The following is a 19717-nucleotide window of genomic DNA, read 5'->3' as shown; positions in this document are numbered from 1 at the left end:
GTAGCCCTCTCTCTTTTAGATTTTCCAAAGGCGATCCTCTATAATACTGATAAAATTTTGGATTAATATCTATCTCCTTGTTTTCTGCCTCACTTGGATATTGTTACTCGTTGAATCGATGAAGACCGTTCTCTACATGTTTGCATCCTTCATTAAACTTTCAGTGGAATGCTAGCTTTTGAGGAAAGCCCCTAAAGTATCATATTTCAGACATAACCAATAACAAGACTAGCTAGCATTTATATATAGCACTTGCTATGTGCTAAATACCATGAGAAGCTTTTTATATTATCTCATTAATTCTTACAACAACCCCAGGAGATAGTTGTTATTATTATGCACATTTTATAGATAAGGAAACTGAGGCAGAGATTAAATTACTTATCCAGGGTTATACAATTAATAAATATCTGAGGCAAGATTTCAGTTCAAATATTCCTGATCCCAGATCCATGCTGGACTGGGATTAGCTAGCTAGCTAGTTAAGCTAGCTGCTTAATTTTGAAATGAATTCCATGTTGAAAACCAATCATTTTCTATTAATTATTGATGAGTAGGGCAGTTAGGTGATGCATGGCAAGTAGGTGGTATAGTGGATAAAGTGCCAGGTTTGGAGTCAGGAAGATTCATTCACTTACTGGTGACTTATTTAAAAGTCATTTAAGTTTGCCTCGGTTTCCTCATCTATAAATGGAGCTAGAGAAGAAAATATCAAACTATCTTTGCCAAGAAAACCACAAATAAGGTTTCAAAGAATTGGATATAACTAAAATGAGTAAACAACAAAAATGACATGTAGAATTTCATGAAAAATGTTGTGTATTGCTCATTTTTATCACAATATCTTGGACTTTACAATCATAAATTTAAAAGTAAAAGTTACATTAGCATCCAAATTAAATTATTCTTCTAACGTCAAATTCATTGTTCAATGCAGCACAACTTTTAAGTAGCAGTAATTTTATAGTAAGTATTCTTCCTCTTAAGGAAAAACATAATTTGGTACATAAAGTTCTACATCTGGAATCAGAAAATGCTAGATTCAAATTCTGCTTCATGCTTATAAGCAATGTGACCTTGTCTCCCTCTGTGTCTTAGTTATTTTATTATAAAGGGGGCTTAAAAAGACTCTATTTCACAGAGTAATTGTGTGATAAATGAGGAGATATATGTAAACTGCTATATGAACATCCTATTATTACAGGACTTTGTATTACAAACTCTTTGGTCTCTTTCATTTTTTTAATTTCAAGTTACATCTTTTCCTTTGTTCTCATTTTCATTAAATTCTTATGTAGTGCAATAGAAATAATATCAGCAATGCTAAACAATGAGCTGGGGCCAGCAAACAAAACTAAGAACAATAAAAAGATTTCTGTTTAGCTGTGTTAAGAGGAAAAATGGAGGATAGAAGAAGGGTTAAGATCTTCGCTTGCGGTGGGTAGGACAGTGATGCCAAATATCAAAAAGAAGGCAGAATTGCTGTATTCTTGGTTTGCTTATGTTTTATCTACTGATAAGAATGTTCTTTGCACTGGAAATGACAGAATAGAAAAAATTAACAGGGAAATAATACCTGATAAAAGGATGGAGAACGAGAATAGTACTTGTTTTTGATGAATTCAAGTTACCTGATCTAGATGAACTCCATCCTTAGATATTGAACAAATTGGCAGAGATATTTATTAATTTACTAGTGATATCTGAAAGATTATGGAAGGTACCACAAGGAGTAATACCACAAGATTAGAGAACAAATAAAATTTGATAATTTAAAGAAAAGGAAAGGGAGGAGTCTTTAAATTCTGATTCCTGGGGAAAATCTAGAATGAATCACTAAAGGCATGATTGTTGAATATCCTGTTGATTACAGGAACCCAATGTGGTTTCATTTAGAACATGTCAGACTATGAAATTATCTTCATTTTTTTGATATATTTACTAAATTAGTAGATGTAGAGAATGCACTGATAAGAGTTTTACCTTGATTTTAACAAAATTTTTGATAAAGTATTTCATACATTTTTGTGGAAAAAAATGAAGATATGGACAAGATGATAATACAGTAACATGAACTCATAACATGATCTCAAAGAATAGTTCAACATCAGAGAAAAAGGGAGTGTTCAATGGAGTACTTCCAGGTCCTATAATCTAAGGATTATTTCTAACAATGACTTACAAAAAGATTAATTGTTATGCTAATAAAACTAAAGATACCACAGAACTAACATGTTGGACAGTAGTTTGGATCTAAAAAGATCTCAATAAAATGAAAATAATAAGATGAAATTCAATAGGAATGAATACATCTAGGTACCAAAGAGTAAATTCACAAGTTTAAAAGATGGCTGACATTGGACAATCAAAAAAATCTGGAAATTATATTAGATTATAAACTCAATTTTTTAGTTAATGTGTGATGTGGTAGCCTTAAAAATGCCATTTGTCCATTTTAAGAAGTGCATAATTTTCACAAATAAGAAAACAATGGTCCCACAGTATTTTGTCTTCGCCAGGCATTATTTAAAGTATGATGTTCAGCATAGAACACCATAATTTAAGGATGTTAATAACTCTAGAGTATTCAATGAAGAGAAATAAGGACAATATAGGAGTTTGAATGCATGTCATATGAGGACAGGTTAAAGGTACTGGATATGTTTATCTTATAAGAGACAGGATATGGGCAGACACAATAGTTGCATTTAAATATTTGAAGGTTTCTCTCATAGAAGAGTTCTGTTTAGGCCCATAATGTAGAACCAGGAATAAAGAAAAGAAATTATAAAATGGCAAATTTTTACTTCAAGAAAAATATAGAGCTTTTGAAAAATGAAATGTATTACTTTGAAAAGTGGTGAGTTCTCCTTACAGAAATATTTAGGCAGTATCAGGATAACCATTAGTATGTTATATTTTCTTCTCTGCATGAACTACACAACACTACATGACCACTGAGGTAAAATCCAACTGTCAAACTTCTGTGATTTCTGAATGTTTACGTTGACTCACTTTAGTGGGTTTTACCAAGTTCCTCATAGAAGTTTTCTACTTCTTAAATTTTCTGTAAATTTAATAAACAAGTTATTGTTTATGCAGCTATGTAGCTATAACACAAGAAGCAGATTAGGATATGGCATATACCACTGGAGATGATGTGAGAGGATGTAGGTTTTGATTTTACCTCAGATCCTTACTGGTTTTGTAATGCTGGGTAAGTCTCTTTACCAATCTGGGCCCCTGGTTTCCTTATCCACAATATCTCTAGGATTCCTTTTTATTCTAAATGTATCATGCTATGATTTATCTTTATGTTGGTTTATTTCCTTATGTTCATCATGGACTGAGCAAGGTAAGATGACCCCATGAAATGTTTCTTATTGACTTTGGATAGAAATCAAACTCCTCTATTGCCTTCTCTAAAATGATTGCCTATCCATTTATATTCAAATTTATTACTTATTTATTTAAAACTTAATACAAAATTAGGGAAAAAAAACAAAATAGAAAAAAAAAAAAGAAAAGGAAAATAAAAACAAAACCAAACATTGCCATGTGCCAAGCAGAATATCAGGGAATATTCAAAATATGTAACAACAAATTTCCATTTCAGCAAAGCATATATAATAGAAAAAATTATATTCATGACTGTCCTTTTCATTACTTCCTTTTAGATTATTCTTTTGTTCTCTACTGTGTACTTTTTACTTTGATCTTTTTCCGCTCTTTTCATCTCCCTCACCTCTCCTAAATAGGCTACAGTTAAGTATGGACAGATTGATAGATAGATAGATGGAGAGAGAGAGAGAGAGAGAAAATATACACATACACACATCTACATGCATATGCATATACATATACATTTATATATATGTAAACATGCATCTAAAATAGTATTAATATGGCTGACATACAATGTAAATTTCTCCTTTGATTGAATTGTTAAATTTGATTCTGTCCAAGATCAATGATACTTTTTTCCCTAATAAATTCAATTCCAGATACTTATTGTAGTGTTTGTATATATCTCTTATTACCTAGCTCTGCTAACTCTCCTACTTCAGTTCTATATTTTAACTTGCTTTGCTGCTTTTTAACCTCTTGGATCCCTCCCTTATCTTGTCCCCCTACTCTTTCCTTCCCTCTATCCTATTAATCTAATCACCCTTCTAAATAGACCCTATCTTATTCTATATCATCCTTTCCATCCCTCTATCTCAGTCTGCCCCGCTCCCATAAATCTACATACACTATTATACCCCACCTTACCCTTTATCTCTTTCCCAGAAATCTACAGACCTAGTTCCTCTGCCTCACCCTTCTATATCTCCTTTTATATCTCATCTTATCCTATTTCCCTCCCCTTTTATTTCTTTCTGAATTTTGGAAGGTGCTATACTTTTCATGGCATATATATATGTGTGTGTGTGTATACATATATGTATATACATATATGTATCTCTGTGTGTGTTATTCCATATAGATGTATGTATGTGTAAATATATTATTCTCTATTTAATCCATTCCAGATATGAGTAGGTTTTCAGAATTACCAGCCTTTTTCTTTCCTCTAATTCTTCTGTTACCTGTTATGCACCTAGCATAATTACTATTTTTATCTTTTCCTATGCAGCTCTGCCCCAATCTTTCTTTTGAGCTACCCAATTACTAATATCAATCCTTTATTATTATTATTATTATAGTTTTTCATTTACCAAACATATGAGGTGGTAATTGGTAGATTTTTTTTTTCTATTTTCCTCTTATGGTCTATTTTTCCAGGGCAACTGATTTTGATTATTTCTTGTATTATTGTGTCAAGGTTCTATTTTTGGTCACAGCTTTCAGGTAGTACATTTATTTTAGATTTTCTTTTCTTAATCTGTTCTTCATATCTTTTTTTAATAAGATGTTTTACATTGTCTCCTAGTCACTCTTTCTATTTTGTTTTATTATTTTTTTGGTCGCTTATAGCTTCACTGGTTTCCCCTTACCCAATTCTAATTTTCTTTTTTTTTTAATTAAAGCTTTTTATTTTCAAAACATATGGACAGATAATTTTCAACATTTACCCTTGCAACCTTGTGTTCTAAAATTTTTTTCTTCCTTTCCCCTCACCCCTCCCTAGACAGCAAGTAGTTCAGTGTATGTTAAAAATGTGCAATTCTTCTATACATATTTCCACAATTATTATGCTGCACAAGAAAAATCAAATCAAAAAGGAAAAAAAAAACAAAATGCAAGCATACAATAAAAAAGTGAACTGTGTTGTGATCCACATTCAGTCCTTGCAGTCTATAATTTCATCTAAGAGAATGATAATAATGAGACAACATAACAAAATTTATGACATGCAGCCAATTCTAATTTTCCAAGAATAAATTTTCTTACTTAGTACTCGATATCTCTTTTTCTAGTTGCTTAATTTTTTCCCCCTATAATCTTATTTTTCTTGGATGATTCTTATTTATTTTTAATTTAAAAAAAATTTCTTCCTTCTATAATTCTGTAATTCTTTCTGTTTGAGAATTCTTTTTTGAGTTCTCTAAATTCTTCTGGGCAGGTAGCCATTTAAATGATCCTTTGGAGAAGGAGAGGCTTTTTTTTTAACTTCTGTATCCTCCTCTGAAGATGAACTTCTCCCTCTCCTCCCCCCCCCCCCGCACCCTCCCCTAGTCTTCCCTATTTCCATAGTAAATTCCTATAGCTAGTTCTTCATCTTCATGTTTTTTTTTTTTTTTAATGAGAATTATTAGTATAAGCACCTCTAGTCATCAGGTGGGAGGAGGAAAGATTGTGGTATTCTTCTTTTCTCTAAAATATGATGGTTCTCTGGGAAGCAGGTTTCTTGAGGAGGTTTTCTGGAGGCAGCCTTAGTTTCAGTTCAAAGTAATAATCACATCAAATGCAGCTAGCTGATAAAAGTTCAAATCTTTTATTGTCTCTTCCAAAATAGCCCAGTTAGCTTTCTTTGGTTCTGAGAGCTCTTGTTGCTAGCTTCAGCCTCCAGCTCTCTTTGAATCTTGGTTCTACCGGACTGCAGATTAGTTTCTTAATCTCCTTAACTGACTTCTGGCTCTGTCAATCTTTTGAACTGACTGACTCCATTGACTCAGCTCCTTTTTATGCTCTTTTAGAGGTGTAAACTCAAAGGTTGACTCCTCCTCCAAGAGTGGGATTATGGGAGTTGTGAATCTCATTCTTGTGAATCTCATACTGAATTCTGACTTATGAATCTCCCAAACTTGTGAACTAATGTGTGAGCTAATGTGTGAACTCTCAAAAGTGCAAATCCAAGCACACAAGCATTGCTTCCATCAATTCCAGTGAGTCAACACCTTGTTTCAAGTTCTGGCCCATAACATCTCCCCCTTTCTTTTGATTTAGAACATAGGTGGTCATGACCTCCCTGACTTCTCAAGGAGGTGAGAACCCCAGAAAAGAAGGTGATCACGCCTTCCCTGACTGCTCAAAAAAAGAAGTGAAAGCACCAAAAAAAGAAGATAGTCACACCCTCCCTGATATCTCAGGAAGGGAGATGAAAACACCAAAGGAAATGGGAAATCAAATCACATTAGCAGGTTTCTGAAGAGGCTCACTTGAAACAGTTAAACATAAATCCATCAATATGGGAGGTATTACACATAATTACAGAAATTACATAAGCACATAGCAATATAACACAGGCTAGTAGTGATGAAACAAATAACATGAATCAACATGAGAATTTATACATGTCCATAAGTCCTAGAAATAGTCCAAAAGGAATCCATTGTCCATTAGTTCATGTGCCAGGAATCCAATAATTTCTATAAGTTTTGAAGTCCTGCAATAGTCTCATCTTGTGTTAGGGAATCCAATGATTCGTGAAGATTTTAAAGTTCTTTTAACAGTCTCATTGTCAGCCATGCTCTTTCAGTGTCAGATGTTTCTTATCTTCTCCTTTGTTTTGAGGTTTTTCTCCTTTTCTGTCTCTCTCTGATGGACAAGACAAAGCTGATTCCTTCTCCATTTGTAGAAATACAAGCAAACCCTCTTCCCCAAGCAGTTAACCTATCTAATTCCCTTCTATTTACCATTTTTGGGATTTCTCCTCATCATTTAGCATAAGTATAAATAGCTTCAGACCACAACCACAAGAACTTTCACCTCCAGGAAAGTATAGGGAGTTGGGGGTCTGAGCCCAGGAAGACTGAAGGAACCTCTGCTGATTAGGAAGCTAGGCCCAGATATGCTGCTGTGACAGCTCTAAGCCAGAAAGAACCATCACACCCAGTGAGTGCAGAAGTTGCTGGTTGTGAGCACTTTCAGGGAGAGTTATAGAGTGGGAGAGGAGAGCTGAAGTGAAGCCAGATGTATATATAGATACAGACATTTAAATGAATAAGTATTCATTAAGGTAACCTAAAGACAATGTAATTATTGGTGCCTCCTTCCCCCTTCAACACAATTCTTCCACTTGTAAAAAAGCAGCCCTGAATACCAGAGGCTTAAACACTGTTTCCATTCCAATCTAATTCACAAACAAACAAAAATGTTATGGCCAACTAAGCCTCTCTTTGCTTAGTATAATAATTTTGAATGAATGAAAGAACCTTCCTTTCAAGCTTAAATAGAACCTCTAGGATTTCTTCTGTGACATAACCTATAAGAGCTTAGTCAACTCCATGACATGACAAAGAACATTTGTGGAAGGAACAAATGAAATACATTTTTAAAAATACCTGTCCTTGTTCTAACCATTTTTCTAAAAGAAAAAAGAATGGCTGGTAATAATGTCTTTGGTTCAGTATTATTAGCTATTAGAATTTATTTTTTAAAAGAATGGTTTCGAGTAACCTGGGAAGACTCGAATGTACTGATGCAGAAAGAAATTGGAAGATTGTCTAAAGTCCAAAAAAGAGTGATCAGGATAAGGAATTCACTGGAAAATATGCCACTGGAAAACAAGTTAAAGAAGTCAAGAATGCTTTGAATGAAGAAGTAGTAGGGGAAACACAATAGCCTGACAATTGTCTTCAAGTAGCTGAAGAATGACATATGGAAGAGAGAATCTATGTTGTCTTAGTTGCAAAGGACAAAATTAAAAACATGGCAGAAATTATATTGAATAAGATGTCTGTGATGTCCGGACTAGCTCTCTGGAGGATCTCTGGATGAGCCTTGGTCTTAGGTGGAGGAGTGATGAAGGCAGGAGAGTCACCAGGAGGATCTCTGTTTCTGTCTCTGTTTTCTGTGTCACCTCTGTGATTGAGTCTTTCTGCTCTGTGTCTCCTCTCCAGTCTTCTCAGCCCTTAAATACCTGAGTATGATTACATCATTGCATCACACTAAGTATATGCCAACAAGAGTGATTACATTTTTATATCACATTAAGCATGTCTGATCTAGAGAACCATTATCTCATCAATCACACTGAGTAAAATCATACCATGCTGTAAATATCCTTGGTTCAAGTAGAACACAAGTAGTCATGCCCTTCCTGACTTCTCGGGGAGGGGAATGAGGAAGTGAGAAATTCCAAAGGAAAAATGGGGAGCCAAACCAAATATTTTTAGCAGGTTTCCTCTGGGCTGAAGGGTCTTATACCTCACTCAGAGTTCCCCACTATCTGTGGCCCTCTAAGGATGTCAATTCATTGTAAAGAAGGCTATTTTTTTTTCAATACAAATATTATTATTATCACTCTTTTCATTATCATTAAAATCTGCAAAGTATATCATTCTGTTTGGCTGGATGCATGGTATCCTACCTGTCAACCTAGAGAGCATGAAATGTTAGGTTGGTCATTCTTCAGATACTTTTGCCTCTTCAGGGTGTAATTCTGTATGCAATTCAGTGATGGCAGCCTTCTGTCACTTTTGCCCCCACTATTTCTGTAATCAGTGGTGATGGGACATTAAAAGAAACCTTTTTCTTTTTCAGAACTTAGTAAGTTCAAGCAGTGGTTAGATGACTGCTTCTTCTTCTTCTTCTTTTTTTTTTTTTTTTGCTGAGGCAATTGGGATTAAGTGACTTGCCTACGGTCACACAGCTGGGAAGTGTTAAATGTCTGAAACCAAATTTGAACTCAGGTCCTTCTGATTTCAGGGCTGGTACTCTATCCATTGTGTCACCTCGTGCCCCAGAGATATATGCTTCTGATTGGGCTGGTACTAGATGAACTTTTAGATCCTTTGCAGCTCTCAGATTTCATGATTGCATCTGAATAGATCCCTACATATAATGGGCCCAGAAAATATGACTCATGTAGGATAACTATGTGTGTTTTTCAGGAATATCCCCCTCTCCCCTGTTCTGCAATATTCCTTTAACCACTAATAGGAACAAATGCTTTATTTTCAGGTTTGGAGAGGAACTCTCTCAGGACCAACAGCAACTCCTGGATGGAATCACAGAGCTGGATATTAATACTGGTGGACAGCCTTCTCAGATTCTGGTTCATGGAGCCTTGGCTTTCCCTCTCGGGCTAGACTCTTCACTTAACTGCTTCCTGGCAGCTGCCCGCTATGGCCAGGGTCGAGTGGTACTTGCTGCTCATGAGAGCATGCTCTGTGCCCCCAAACTGGGCTCTTTTCTGTTCAATGCTGTTATCTGGCTAACAGGAGGACAAGCAGGAAGAATTGGTGTTAACACTAATCTTAAAAACCTATCTTCCCTTTTGTCTAATAGAGGCCTGAACTACAGCCTAGAATCTCAGCTGACCCCTGGCTTGAGTGTTTACTGCTGCTCAGCCTACAGTGACCAAGAGGCAAAGAAGCTGCATGAGTTTGTGGCAGAGGGTGGAGGACTACTGATTGGGGGCCAATCCTGGTGGTGGGCCTCCCAGAATCCTGGCAAGCATGCTGTGGCTGATTATCCTGGAAACCACATCCTCAACCCCTTTGGTCTCAGCATCCTAGGTTGCTGTCTCCAAAGTGGACGGTTTCCTGTCCTTGTGCCCAGTGAAAGGAACTATCATTTCCGCTTAGCATTGTCTTACTTCCAAGATGAAGTGAAAGGAGACAAAGTCTTGGCAGAAAACTGGCATTGTAAGCTAATGAGGGACTGTGGGGCCTTCCTGAAGATTCCTGCAAAAGGAATCCCTGCCTATGCCTCCCTGCACAGATTCTTGAAGAAAGTGCTCAAGCAAACTGGCATCCCCCATGTCAGCCAGGATCATCCTGTGCACAGCAATTCCTGTGAGGCTACACTGCTCTGTGTGGCCACTGAGCTTACTCAAAGTGGGACAGATTGCTTTTCACTGGTCCACAGAGCTAGTAATGGGACTTGTCCCTCCCAAGTGTTCTCCTCAGCACTCCCTGTCACCATGGAGATCAATGGTACCAGTCCAGGTAAAGATGGAGGATGAGGGCTAATAGATAGTTGTGAAAGAATGGGCTAGATGAGGAATCACAGGACTTAGATTGCCATAAGAAGAGCCTGTGCCTTTAAGATGATGGGGCTTGAGTTACTGGGAGTACTTAGAAGGAGTTAGAAGGTAAACGAATAGGAAGCAGGTTGGAATATCTGAGGTTCAAAGAGAGGATGGCAAGTTTCTGGGAGGAGATGTGAAGGCTCCAGAAGAAAATGTGGGACTCTGGAAAGGGGATAGTGGAGCTCTTGGGGGTAGTATGAGGGATTTAGAGAGGGATATGAGCACTGTTGGTGTGTCCTTGGAGGTTTTGAGAGGTGGTGTAGGAGATCTGGGAAAGGTAAGGAGAGTTGGGTAGAAGAATTCCATCAATTATTATATCTATCTTCAGATGTCACTACATGGGTGAGCACTGGACTCTACCTCCATGAAGGCTTTACTGTATCCATCAAAATGCCAAGTGCTGTGTCTGCTGGCCTACAGGTAACTCCCCTGTGGCTGTCTGTTGCCTCTGCTTAGTTATTTCTAACTGTTCCTTGCTCTAAGCCTTGTAATCTTTATAGCTACTACTACTATCTTCTAATACTCCTTATCATTATGATGTGTTAAAATTTATTATTTTTTAAACAAGTATTTGTTTCCTATTCCCCCAAACTTGTCCTCTAGTTGGAAAAAAAAAAAAAAAAGAACGAAGAGAAAAAGAAACATGGTCAAGCAAAGCGAATTCCCACACTGGTCACAAATGTACATTAAATTCCATATCTTGAGCTTATCTGTTCAGGAGGTAGACAATACTTTTTATCTTTGTTCCTATAGAATCTTCATGTATAGCACTGGTCAAAGTTCCTGCAAAACTATTTTTCTTTATAATGTTGCTATCCAAATTGTACTGGTTTTGCTAAATTCAACCCATTAATTTGTACAAGTATTCCCAGTTTTCTGCCCAATAGCATCTGGCATCTAGCCAGATGCTATACAAAATGTTCATTTCTTATAGCAAAGTAATATTCGATTAAATTCATAAATGATCATTTGTTCATTTTTCTCAGTAGATGGGTACTTCCCTTTGGTTTCTAGTTTTTTTTTTCCTTATTGCAAAAAAAGCTACTTTATAATTTTTCTTCTTTCTTCAGTTTCTTCAGGGTACACATTTTGTATTGGTATAACTAGGTAAAGATTTGTACAGTTTAATTGTTTTTTAAACATGGTTCAAAATCTCATAATGGTTGTACCATTTCACAGCTCCACAGTAACCAATAACTATGATTAAACCTCCCTCTTCCTCTTCTTGTCCCTCCCTTCATTCATACAGGTATTGTAGTAATGATTTGTTCCCTTGACCAGATTCTGTCCTAGAAGAGTGTATTTTTTTTTTTTTTTTTTTTTTTTTTTGGTGAGGCAATGTGACTTGCCTAGGATCATACAGCTAGGCAGTGTTAAGTGTCTGAGATCAGATTTGAATTCAGGTCCTCCTCACTTCAGGGCTGGTGCTTTATCCACTGCATCACCTCGCTGCCTTGGAGAGTGTATTTTAAGCAGCTCCCAGTGAGTGGGAGCTCTGGTGGGTTTCATCCAGTAGGAATACATATTCAGAGGGGTCTCTGCTTTATTGTAGTTCCCCTCTACAAAGTCAAAATTGGCTAGGGGAAAGGTCTTGAGCTGGTATAAATATCAGTCAAATGTAATTCTTTCTGGAATGAATGCTTCTTTCTTCAACATAAAAATGTTCTTTATAACAAATAGCTCCCAAGTTTTGTCACACTAGATTCCCATTCCATGCAGGATATGTTCTCTAACACAGACATCAAGGAACAATTTGTGATAATTTTTATCCCCAATGTCATCATTGAAGATTAGAGTTATAAGCAAAACAACCTATTTTTCCTTAATATCTCATTATAGATTTGTTACCCGTGATTTTGTGAATCTTTTTTAAGCCTAGGTAATCATTCAGCATGTATGAACTGTTGGGAGTGTTGTCATTACCTATGAAATGCCCATAATTTCAGGCTAGTTTTGCATGAAAGACACTGATACATGATCCAGCAGTCGTGCTTGCCAGTGGTTGCTATCTGTGCCCATGAACTCCCTTTCTCAGGTACAAATCGGCTGCCACTCTGATGATCTCAGTGGGGCCAAGAATCTTTGCCGAGCACCCGTGGTAATTCACCGCTGCTGTCTGGACAGACCAGAGCTGTCAGTCTCCTGCCTCTGGGGGGGCCTCATCTATGTAATTGTGCCTAAGGGCAGTAACCTGGGTCCTGTGCCAGTCACCATCTCTGGAGCTGTGCCTGCTCCATACTTCAAGCTGGGTGAGTGAAAGCTTCATGAAGACTAAAGCCAAGGGTAGCTGGGGAAAGGGTAAAAGGATTATGAACTAGGTTATAAAGAGGAAAATAATGAGTAGCTTGGATTGGTGAAGAGGAAGATGATGTATTTGGGGGGATAAGGAAGAGATGATGTATTTTAAGATTGAGGGAGGGGCATTAGAGAATTTCTTGTGTTCATGGACAATTCACAGGACCATGAAGAGAGGTGACCTGGGATTGTCCTTTTGTCTGCAGGAATGGGGATAGGCTGCATAGAAGGAAAAGCACAGAATTTAAAACCAAAGGCTTTGAGTTCAAATTCTGACTCTGCTATTTACTAGTTTTGTTATGTCAATCATTTTATTTTAAATCTCTCATCAGTAAAATGAGAGAGTTATACTAGATAAACTTGTTCTTTAAGAATATATTTCTAACTGTATTTCAGTGTTAGTTGGCTTCCTTTCTAATGATATGTATTTTACTTAATATATTTTAAAAATTGAGAATTACATAAGCTTTGCCAGGCTTACAAAGAGACCTGTCACACACACACACACACACACACACACACACACACACACACACACACACACACACACACAAGGTTAAGAAGCTCTGTTGCACCTTTAAAGTCTCTTGTAGCTCCTAACTCTCTAATCCTCTCATGTTCCTCCCCATTGAAGTAAAAATTTCAACTTTCAGTCTTAGAAAGTAGAAAAATTTTAAAGACTTAATATAATGTCCAGAAGGGGTGAAGTGATAGATCTACTGTAACTAAACTCATATATTGGGTCTTTCCTAAACTTGTGATGAGAACATTAATTAGCTTACTATAGACAAAAGATGACTGAGATGATAAATGATTAAAGGGTGTTATATGGGGACTAATTGAAGGAACTATAAGTATATAACCTGGAAGAAAGAAGACTTGAAAGGATATGGTAGTTTTCTAATATTTGAAAGGCCATTAGATAGAATTTGGATTGTATTTTGTCTGTTTGGACCCAGGGAACAAAACTACAAAGAGTGAGCATAATTTAGAGACAAATTTTACCTCAATGTAAGTGGAAAAGACATAACAATTAGATCTGCTTCAATGTGAAATGTATTGTCCTGAGAAGTAGCAAATTATTCAGAAGTGGGAATTCTCCAAAAAAAAGAGACTGAATGACCACTTCTCAGGAACAGAGAAAAGAGAATTCCTCTCCTCTTCAGGAATATGCTGAAGATGGTCTCTCAGCTTCTATAACAGGCCCATTAACCCCACAATCTCTATCCTTAGGGGAGACATCTCTGGAAGAGTGGAAGAACTCTATCCGCCACCATCCAGTGCCCTGGGGGGAGCTGGCAACAGACAATATCATCCTTACAGTGCCCTCTGAACATCTTGAAGATCTAGAAAACCCAGAACCATTACTTCATCTTTGGGATGATATGATGGGAGCTGTGGCCAGACTTGCATCAATAAGCTTCCCTTTCCCTCGACCCGAGAGGATTGTAGCTGATGTACAGATCTCAGCTGGTGGGTGTTCTGGAGGCTGGGATGGGAGGCTTTGCACATCATAAATCAATACAAAGTTCACAAATACTTATTAATCTTCTCTATTCAATGCATTATGTCTGATGTTTGATAGTACAAGTAAGTAAGAATTGTGAATTCTTTAGGAAGATATAAGAAAAACAACATTGAAATTTGAAAGGGGATGCAAAAATCAATAATAGCATTCATTAATTCACTCATCTTTCTCTGGCTTATTATTAAGCATGTATTGTATGCTTCTATGTACCCAACAGGGGCTTTCACAGAGTATTGCTAGAGAAAATAATTTGTTATGATGTCAAAGGAGGGTTTCAGTAAGTAGAGGAATGATTAAAGAACAGTCATTGGAGGGTGTAGGAAATGAGCTGGGACTTGAAGAGTGGCTAGTAGTTAGGCAGAAAGAAGTATAGTCAAGTCAACAAGTCATTAAGCATTTACTGAGCACTTATTGTGTACCAAACACTCTTCTATCTGTGATAAGGATAAAGGGAAAGTCCGAAGGCAGTCTCTCCTCTCCAGGACCCATATATCCTAATGAGGAAAAACAATTTGTAAACAACCACGTACAAAAATGATTGACTCAGATAATTTCAGAGGGAAGCACTGGATTAAGAGAATAATCACTGATTTCAGAGACTTGCACCAAGGACTGCATACACAGGAAAGAAAAATCAGAATTCCTCCCTTTAGGACACTTCACAATATAACTGGAATTATTATAAAGAGTAAAGTCACCCACTGTTCTTATCTACCTAAGTTTTGATTGTGATATATTAATGTGTAAATGTGTATAAAACAATAGTTAGTATTTGTGCAGTGCCAAACAGTGTTCTACTGTTCCATTCAGATGTGTGTGTGTGTATTGTGTGTGTGTGTGTGTGTGTGTGTGTGTGTTTTTTCCTGAGGCAATGGAGGTTAAGTGACTTGTCCAGGGTTACACAACTAGAAAGTGTTAAGTGTCTGAGACCAGCTTTGAATTCAGGTCCTCCTGATTTCAGGGCTGGTGCTCTATCCAATTGCGCCACCTTGCTGCTCCATTCCATTCATATTTCATGTTATCCTCACAACAACCCTCAGGAGAAGATGCTTTTATTATCCTCATATTTGAATTGAGAAAACAGATTAAGTGATTTGCCCCTGGTCACATAACTAGTAAGTGTATAGGACCAGATTTGAATACAGGACTCCCTGACTCCAGGCCCAGCACCTTTTTCATCATAAAACTTAGCTTCTATGAGAGGAAAAAAATTAATACATGGATCATTATGGTATCTGGTGTAAAATTCCAAAAATGATAAAATATTTAAATACATAGAAACAATATAACTTTTATGTGAAAGATGAGAAATCGGAGCTGGATGAGTGGGGTAAAATAGGCAACGAGGTTTTCTTCCCTGTTTTTGGCTAAGCAAAGAGAAGCCATCTATTTTCATATTTATGTGAGCATATTGGGGATAAGATAACCCAGGGGAGAGATGTATTTGAGAATAACCTAGGGGTGGCAAACAGGACCCTCATATCCAGAAATCTCTGCCTTCTTTTCCTTTCTTCACTCTCTAGGCTGGATGCATTCAGGATACCCTGTCATGTGCCACAAGAAATCAGCAGAGGAGCTAGTCAATGAGAAGAAAATAAGAGCTAATGGCCTCTGGGGTCCCATCCATGAGCTAGGTCACAATCAGCAACGAGGTGTCTGGGAGTTCCCTCCACATACAACTGAGGCTACTTGCAACTTGTGGTCTGTCTATGTGCATGAGATGGTGCTAGGCATCCACCGGAGTCAGGCTCACCCTGCCCTGACTCCCTCAAAGAGGGAAACCAGAGTAAAAGAATACTTGAGAAAAGGGACTCCCCTGAAAGAATGGAGTGTTTGGACAGCACTGGAGACTTATTTGCAGGTACTGGAAATTAATTGGGAAAGAAGGGGAAAATATTACTATTATTACCTGCTGCTGCTACTATTATTACTCCTTCCCTAGCATTTATGTAGTGCCTCAAGTTTTCCAAAGTGTTTTTAGGTTTTCTCATTTGATGCTCACAAAGACCCTGACTACTACTCTGTTAACACCATCTATAGTACATCTTTGATGTTTAATTTACTATAGGTGGTGTAAAGGAGTAAAGTAATCAGGAGTATGTCACCTATCTGCAGGGGAAAACAAGAAAACTTTCATTGTGATATTATATAATATTATTATGTCAAAATTAGGGTAAGGCCTAATTTCCATTAGAATGAGTAAGAATTCTTGAAAGCAGGCACCCAAGGTGGGTAGTAGAGAATAAGACCAATTGATGATGTCTAAATGGGTGTTTGGTGCAGGAGAGGAGGGAATCCTATTCAAATGGTAGGAATATGGCTAATATTCAAGAGGGGGCCTTTTATTGCAATAAAGTAGAGTCATTGCTACTCACATGCTAGGTTGACTCTGGAAACTCAGACCCTTATTTTTTACCCTTTTTCTCTTTCTTCTCTCTCAGCTACAGGAGGCTTTTGGCTGGGAGCCTTTTACCCAAATCTTCATGAAATATCAGACCTTATCAGGAGTGCCCAACAACAATCCTGGCAAGATGAACATGTGGATAAAACAGTTCTCTCATCAAGTACAGAGGAATTTGGCTCCTTTCTTCCAGAGCTGGGGCTGGCCTGTAGAGGAGGAGGTGGCTGCTTCTCTAGCCTGCCTCCCTGAGTGGCAAGAGAACCCCATGAAAGCATACCTTCTCACGCAAAATTAAGGGATTCCCATCAAGCTCAATGAATCTGGGGGCAGGATATAACACCATTTCTAAAACTCAATCTATGAATTGAGAGGGCAATACTCTCTAGAGTACTACATCTATGCAGCCCTTTTGAAACAGCAAATATTTATTGATCATCTTTGGTGTTCAAGATATCATAGGATGTTAAGGGAGTTAAGTTATCAGGAGTACGTCACCTCTCTGAAAATGAGAAATCCATATGGAAACTTGCTCTTCTGTTTCCAAAAGAAGCCTTAAACAGCATTACAAATTAGTATCAATTATTCCTTCTCTGGGCATCTGTTTTTGATTTAAATGTGCTATTATTCACCAATATTATATAATACTGAGAGCATTGGATTTGGAGTTGGGACTTTGGTTTGAATCCTATCTTTGTCATGTAGTGCTTTTGTGACAGGAAGTTGCTAAATCTCTTTGGGCCTCAATTTCCCTGTCTTTCAAATGAGAGAACAGCACTTGATGATCTCTAAAGTTCTAGAGTTTAAAAGTTGACTCTAAACCTAGGATAATATGAAATTCTTTCCTGATCCTGAGACAGGTTCAACTTGTCTTTTTAGGAATCCAAAATATTTTATCTGAGCTTTTATTTTTAATTCATTGTTCTGAATATCTGGATATGGTCCCAAAGTGAGACATAAATTTATCATAAGACTCAGCAGGCTCTTAACGTGTCATGGCTAGTTCATACTATGATAGCTCCTATATGCAAAATGTTGTAAAGTTTAAATTTTTCAAAGCTTATACTGCATTAAGACTTTTGGGATGATATGTCATTTCTTTTATAATTTTTTTATAATCAAAACCTGCTTTTTATGTGATACCCAGGACCTTCTCTAAGTTTTTAAGGTGCATTTTCAGAAAATTTCAGAAAAATCCAGTCCATTCAAGAGGATATTAAATTAAATTTTAAATTTAATTTAAATTAAAATTTTCTGGAGTATGCTTTAAGCTACAGGAAAAGCATTGTAAAATCACAAATATGATAATCAAATCTATTATGTTTTGCCCCCATCAATTCATTCTATCTGCCAATATCCTTTTCATGAAGAAAGAAACAATGGCTGCGTTATTTGAATGTGAAAAAACTAAAAGAATTTCTATCCATTGCTTGATGATCTCAATAAATCAATCAATAAACATTTATTATGTGCCTGCCATGTGGCAGGAATTACAATAAGCACTGGAATAAAGAAAAAAGGAGGGAAATAAACCCTGACCTCAAGGAATTCACAATCTAATGGAGACAACATGCAAATATGAATGTGTACACACATGGCTAAATACAATAAATTAACAGGAAAAGCTCTAGAATTAAGAGGATCTGGGAAAGACTTCCTATTAAAAATGGGGTTCAGATGGGATATTAAAGAATCAAGGGAAGTCAATAAATAGAGATGAAGAGGGAGAACAGTCCAGGCATGGCAAACCACTAAAACTTCCAGAGCTGAGAAATGGTGAAGAATCAGGAGGTCAGTGTCACTGGTCTGAAGAGTTCATGACTGGGAATAAGATATAAAAAGACTGGAAAGGTAGGAGCGGGTTATTGCATTTGATTCCCCTGGCCATATGAGGCCACTGGAGTTTATTGAGTAGAGGGGTGGTGGTTGGGGCTGTATTTTAGGAAAAATCATTTGATTGCTGAATGGAGAAGGGATTGGAGTGGGAAGAGGCTTAAGGTAGACCGATCTACTAGCTGACTATTGCAGTATTCAAGGTAGGAGATGATGAGGGCCTGCATTATAATGGCAACAATGTCACAGGAAAGAAGGGCCCACATTCAAGAGATACTGCAAAGATGAGATTGATGGGCCTTGGCAACGGATTATCATCTGATAAAATGAGGCATTTAAAAGTAACATTAGACCTCTGGCCATCAACAAGAAGGTTGTGATACCAATGAAATTTATAAGAGACATATACCCCTAACCTCCTTCACTTTTCAGTCACACATACACAAAAAAGTACCTACTATGTGCCAAGGATTATACTGGAAAATATTCTTTGATATTCTTGAGAATCATGGTACCCTTTTGATAAAGAACAATTCACACAAAAGAATGACCCTGCTATCCATGTCACATATATTCACTTGGGGTTTTCTGAACTGTTTTAAAATTATTTAGTTTTAATTCTTTTGATTGTTTCTATTTTCTTTTTTTTTTTTTTCTGTTTACTTCTGTTTCATCCTTGGGCTACAATATGCTATTAGCCTATAATGAGACAGGATTGAAGTTCTGAATTTTATAATACTTTTTTTTCGTAATGGTGTATATGTTTTTGGTACTGCATAAAACATGTTATTATAATATATGTAATAGAATAATATATAATTAATATCACAGTATTACACAAAAGTGCATATAATACAGAATTTCAAAATACTGACTTTGCTACATAGTATTTGTGTGGACATTGAACTTCTTTGCACCTCAGTTTCCTCATTTGTTGGATCTCTTCTTTTTCAGTTCTGATTCTATGTGACATTATGTATCTTTTGTTTCTTCTGATTATTTCTGGTTTCATTTTTTCTGCTGCTTTTTTCATCTGCTGCTGCTTCTGTTATTGTTTCTTAATAGGGCTTAAGTTGTTATAATTCTAGATCAATTCTTATCTACAATGAGAAAATTGAGATCCCAAGAAGTTCAGTGATTTGCATAGAATTATATAGCTAGGTAATAGCAGAACCAGAATTAGATTCCAGCCTTCCTGGTTCTCAAATATCTTCTAGCAACCTTTGCTAATAGAGCAGGTCTC

At 36.8% G+C, this 19717-nt stretch overlaps 1 protein-coding gene across 2 annotated transcripts in view; it reads left to right on the top strand.

Annotated features, from left to right (window-relative positions):
- Positions 1-19360, top strand: part of LOC127564051 (TRPM8 channel-associated factor 2-like) — a 134419-nt gene extending 115059 nt beyond the window's left edge. The window contains exons 3-8 of one of the 2 annotated variants that reach the window (XM_052000302.1): positions 9349-10337; positions 10749-10840; positions 12456-12669; positions 13949-14188; positions 15767-16104; positions 16685-19360. In XM_052000302.1, the coding sequence (XP_051856262.1) occupies positions 9349-10337; positions 10749-10840; positions 12456-12669; positions 13949-14188; positions 15767-16104; positions 16685-16939 (2128 nt within the window). In that variant the 3' untranslated portion in view covers positions 16940-19360. The remainder of the gene's footprint in view (positions 1-9348; positions 10338-10748; positions 10841-12455; positions 12670-13948; positions 14189-15766; positions 16105-16684) is intronic. The other variant, XM_052000304.1, reaches the window with a different exon arrangement.
- The last annotated feature ends 357 nt before the right edge of the window (positions 19361-19717 follow it).

Source organism: Antechinus flavipes, chromosome 5 (assembly GCF_016432865.1).
Source record: "Antechinus flavipes isolate AdamAnt ecotype Samford, QLD, Australia chromosome 5, AdamAnt_v2, whole genome shotgun sequence".
Taxonomy (NCBI): Eukaryota; Metazoa; Chordata; class Mammalia; order Dasyuromorphia; family Dasyuridae; genus Antechinus; species Antechinus flavipes.
The sequence above is the reverse complement of the archived record's forward strand: the minus strand, read 5'-3'. Positions and strand labels throughout refer to the sequence as shown.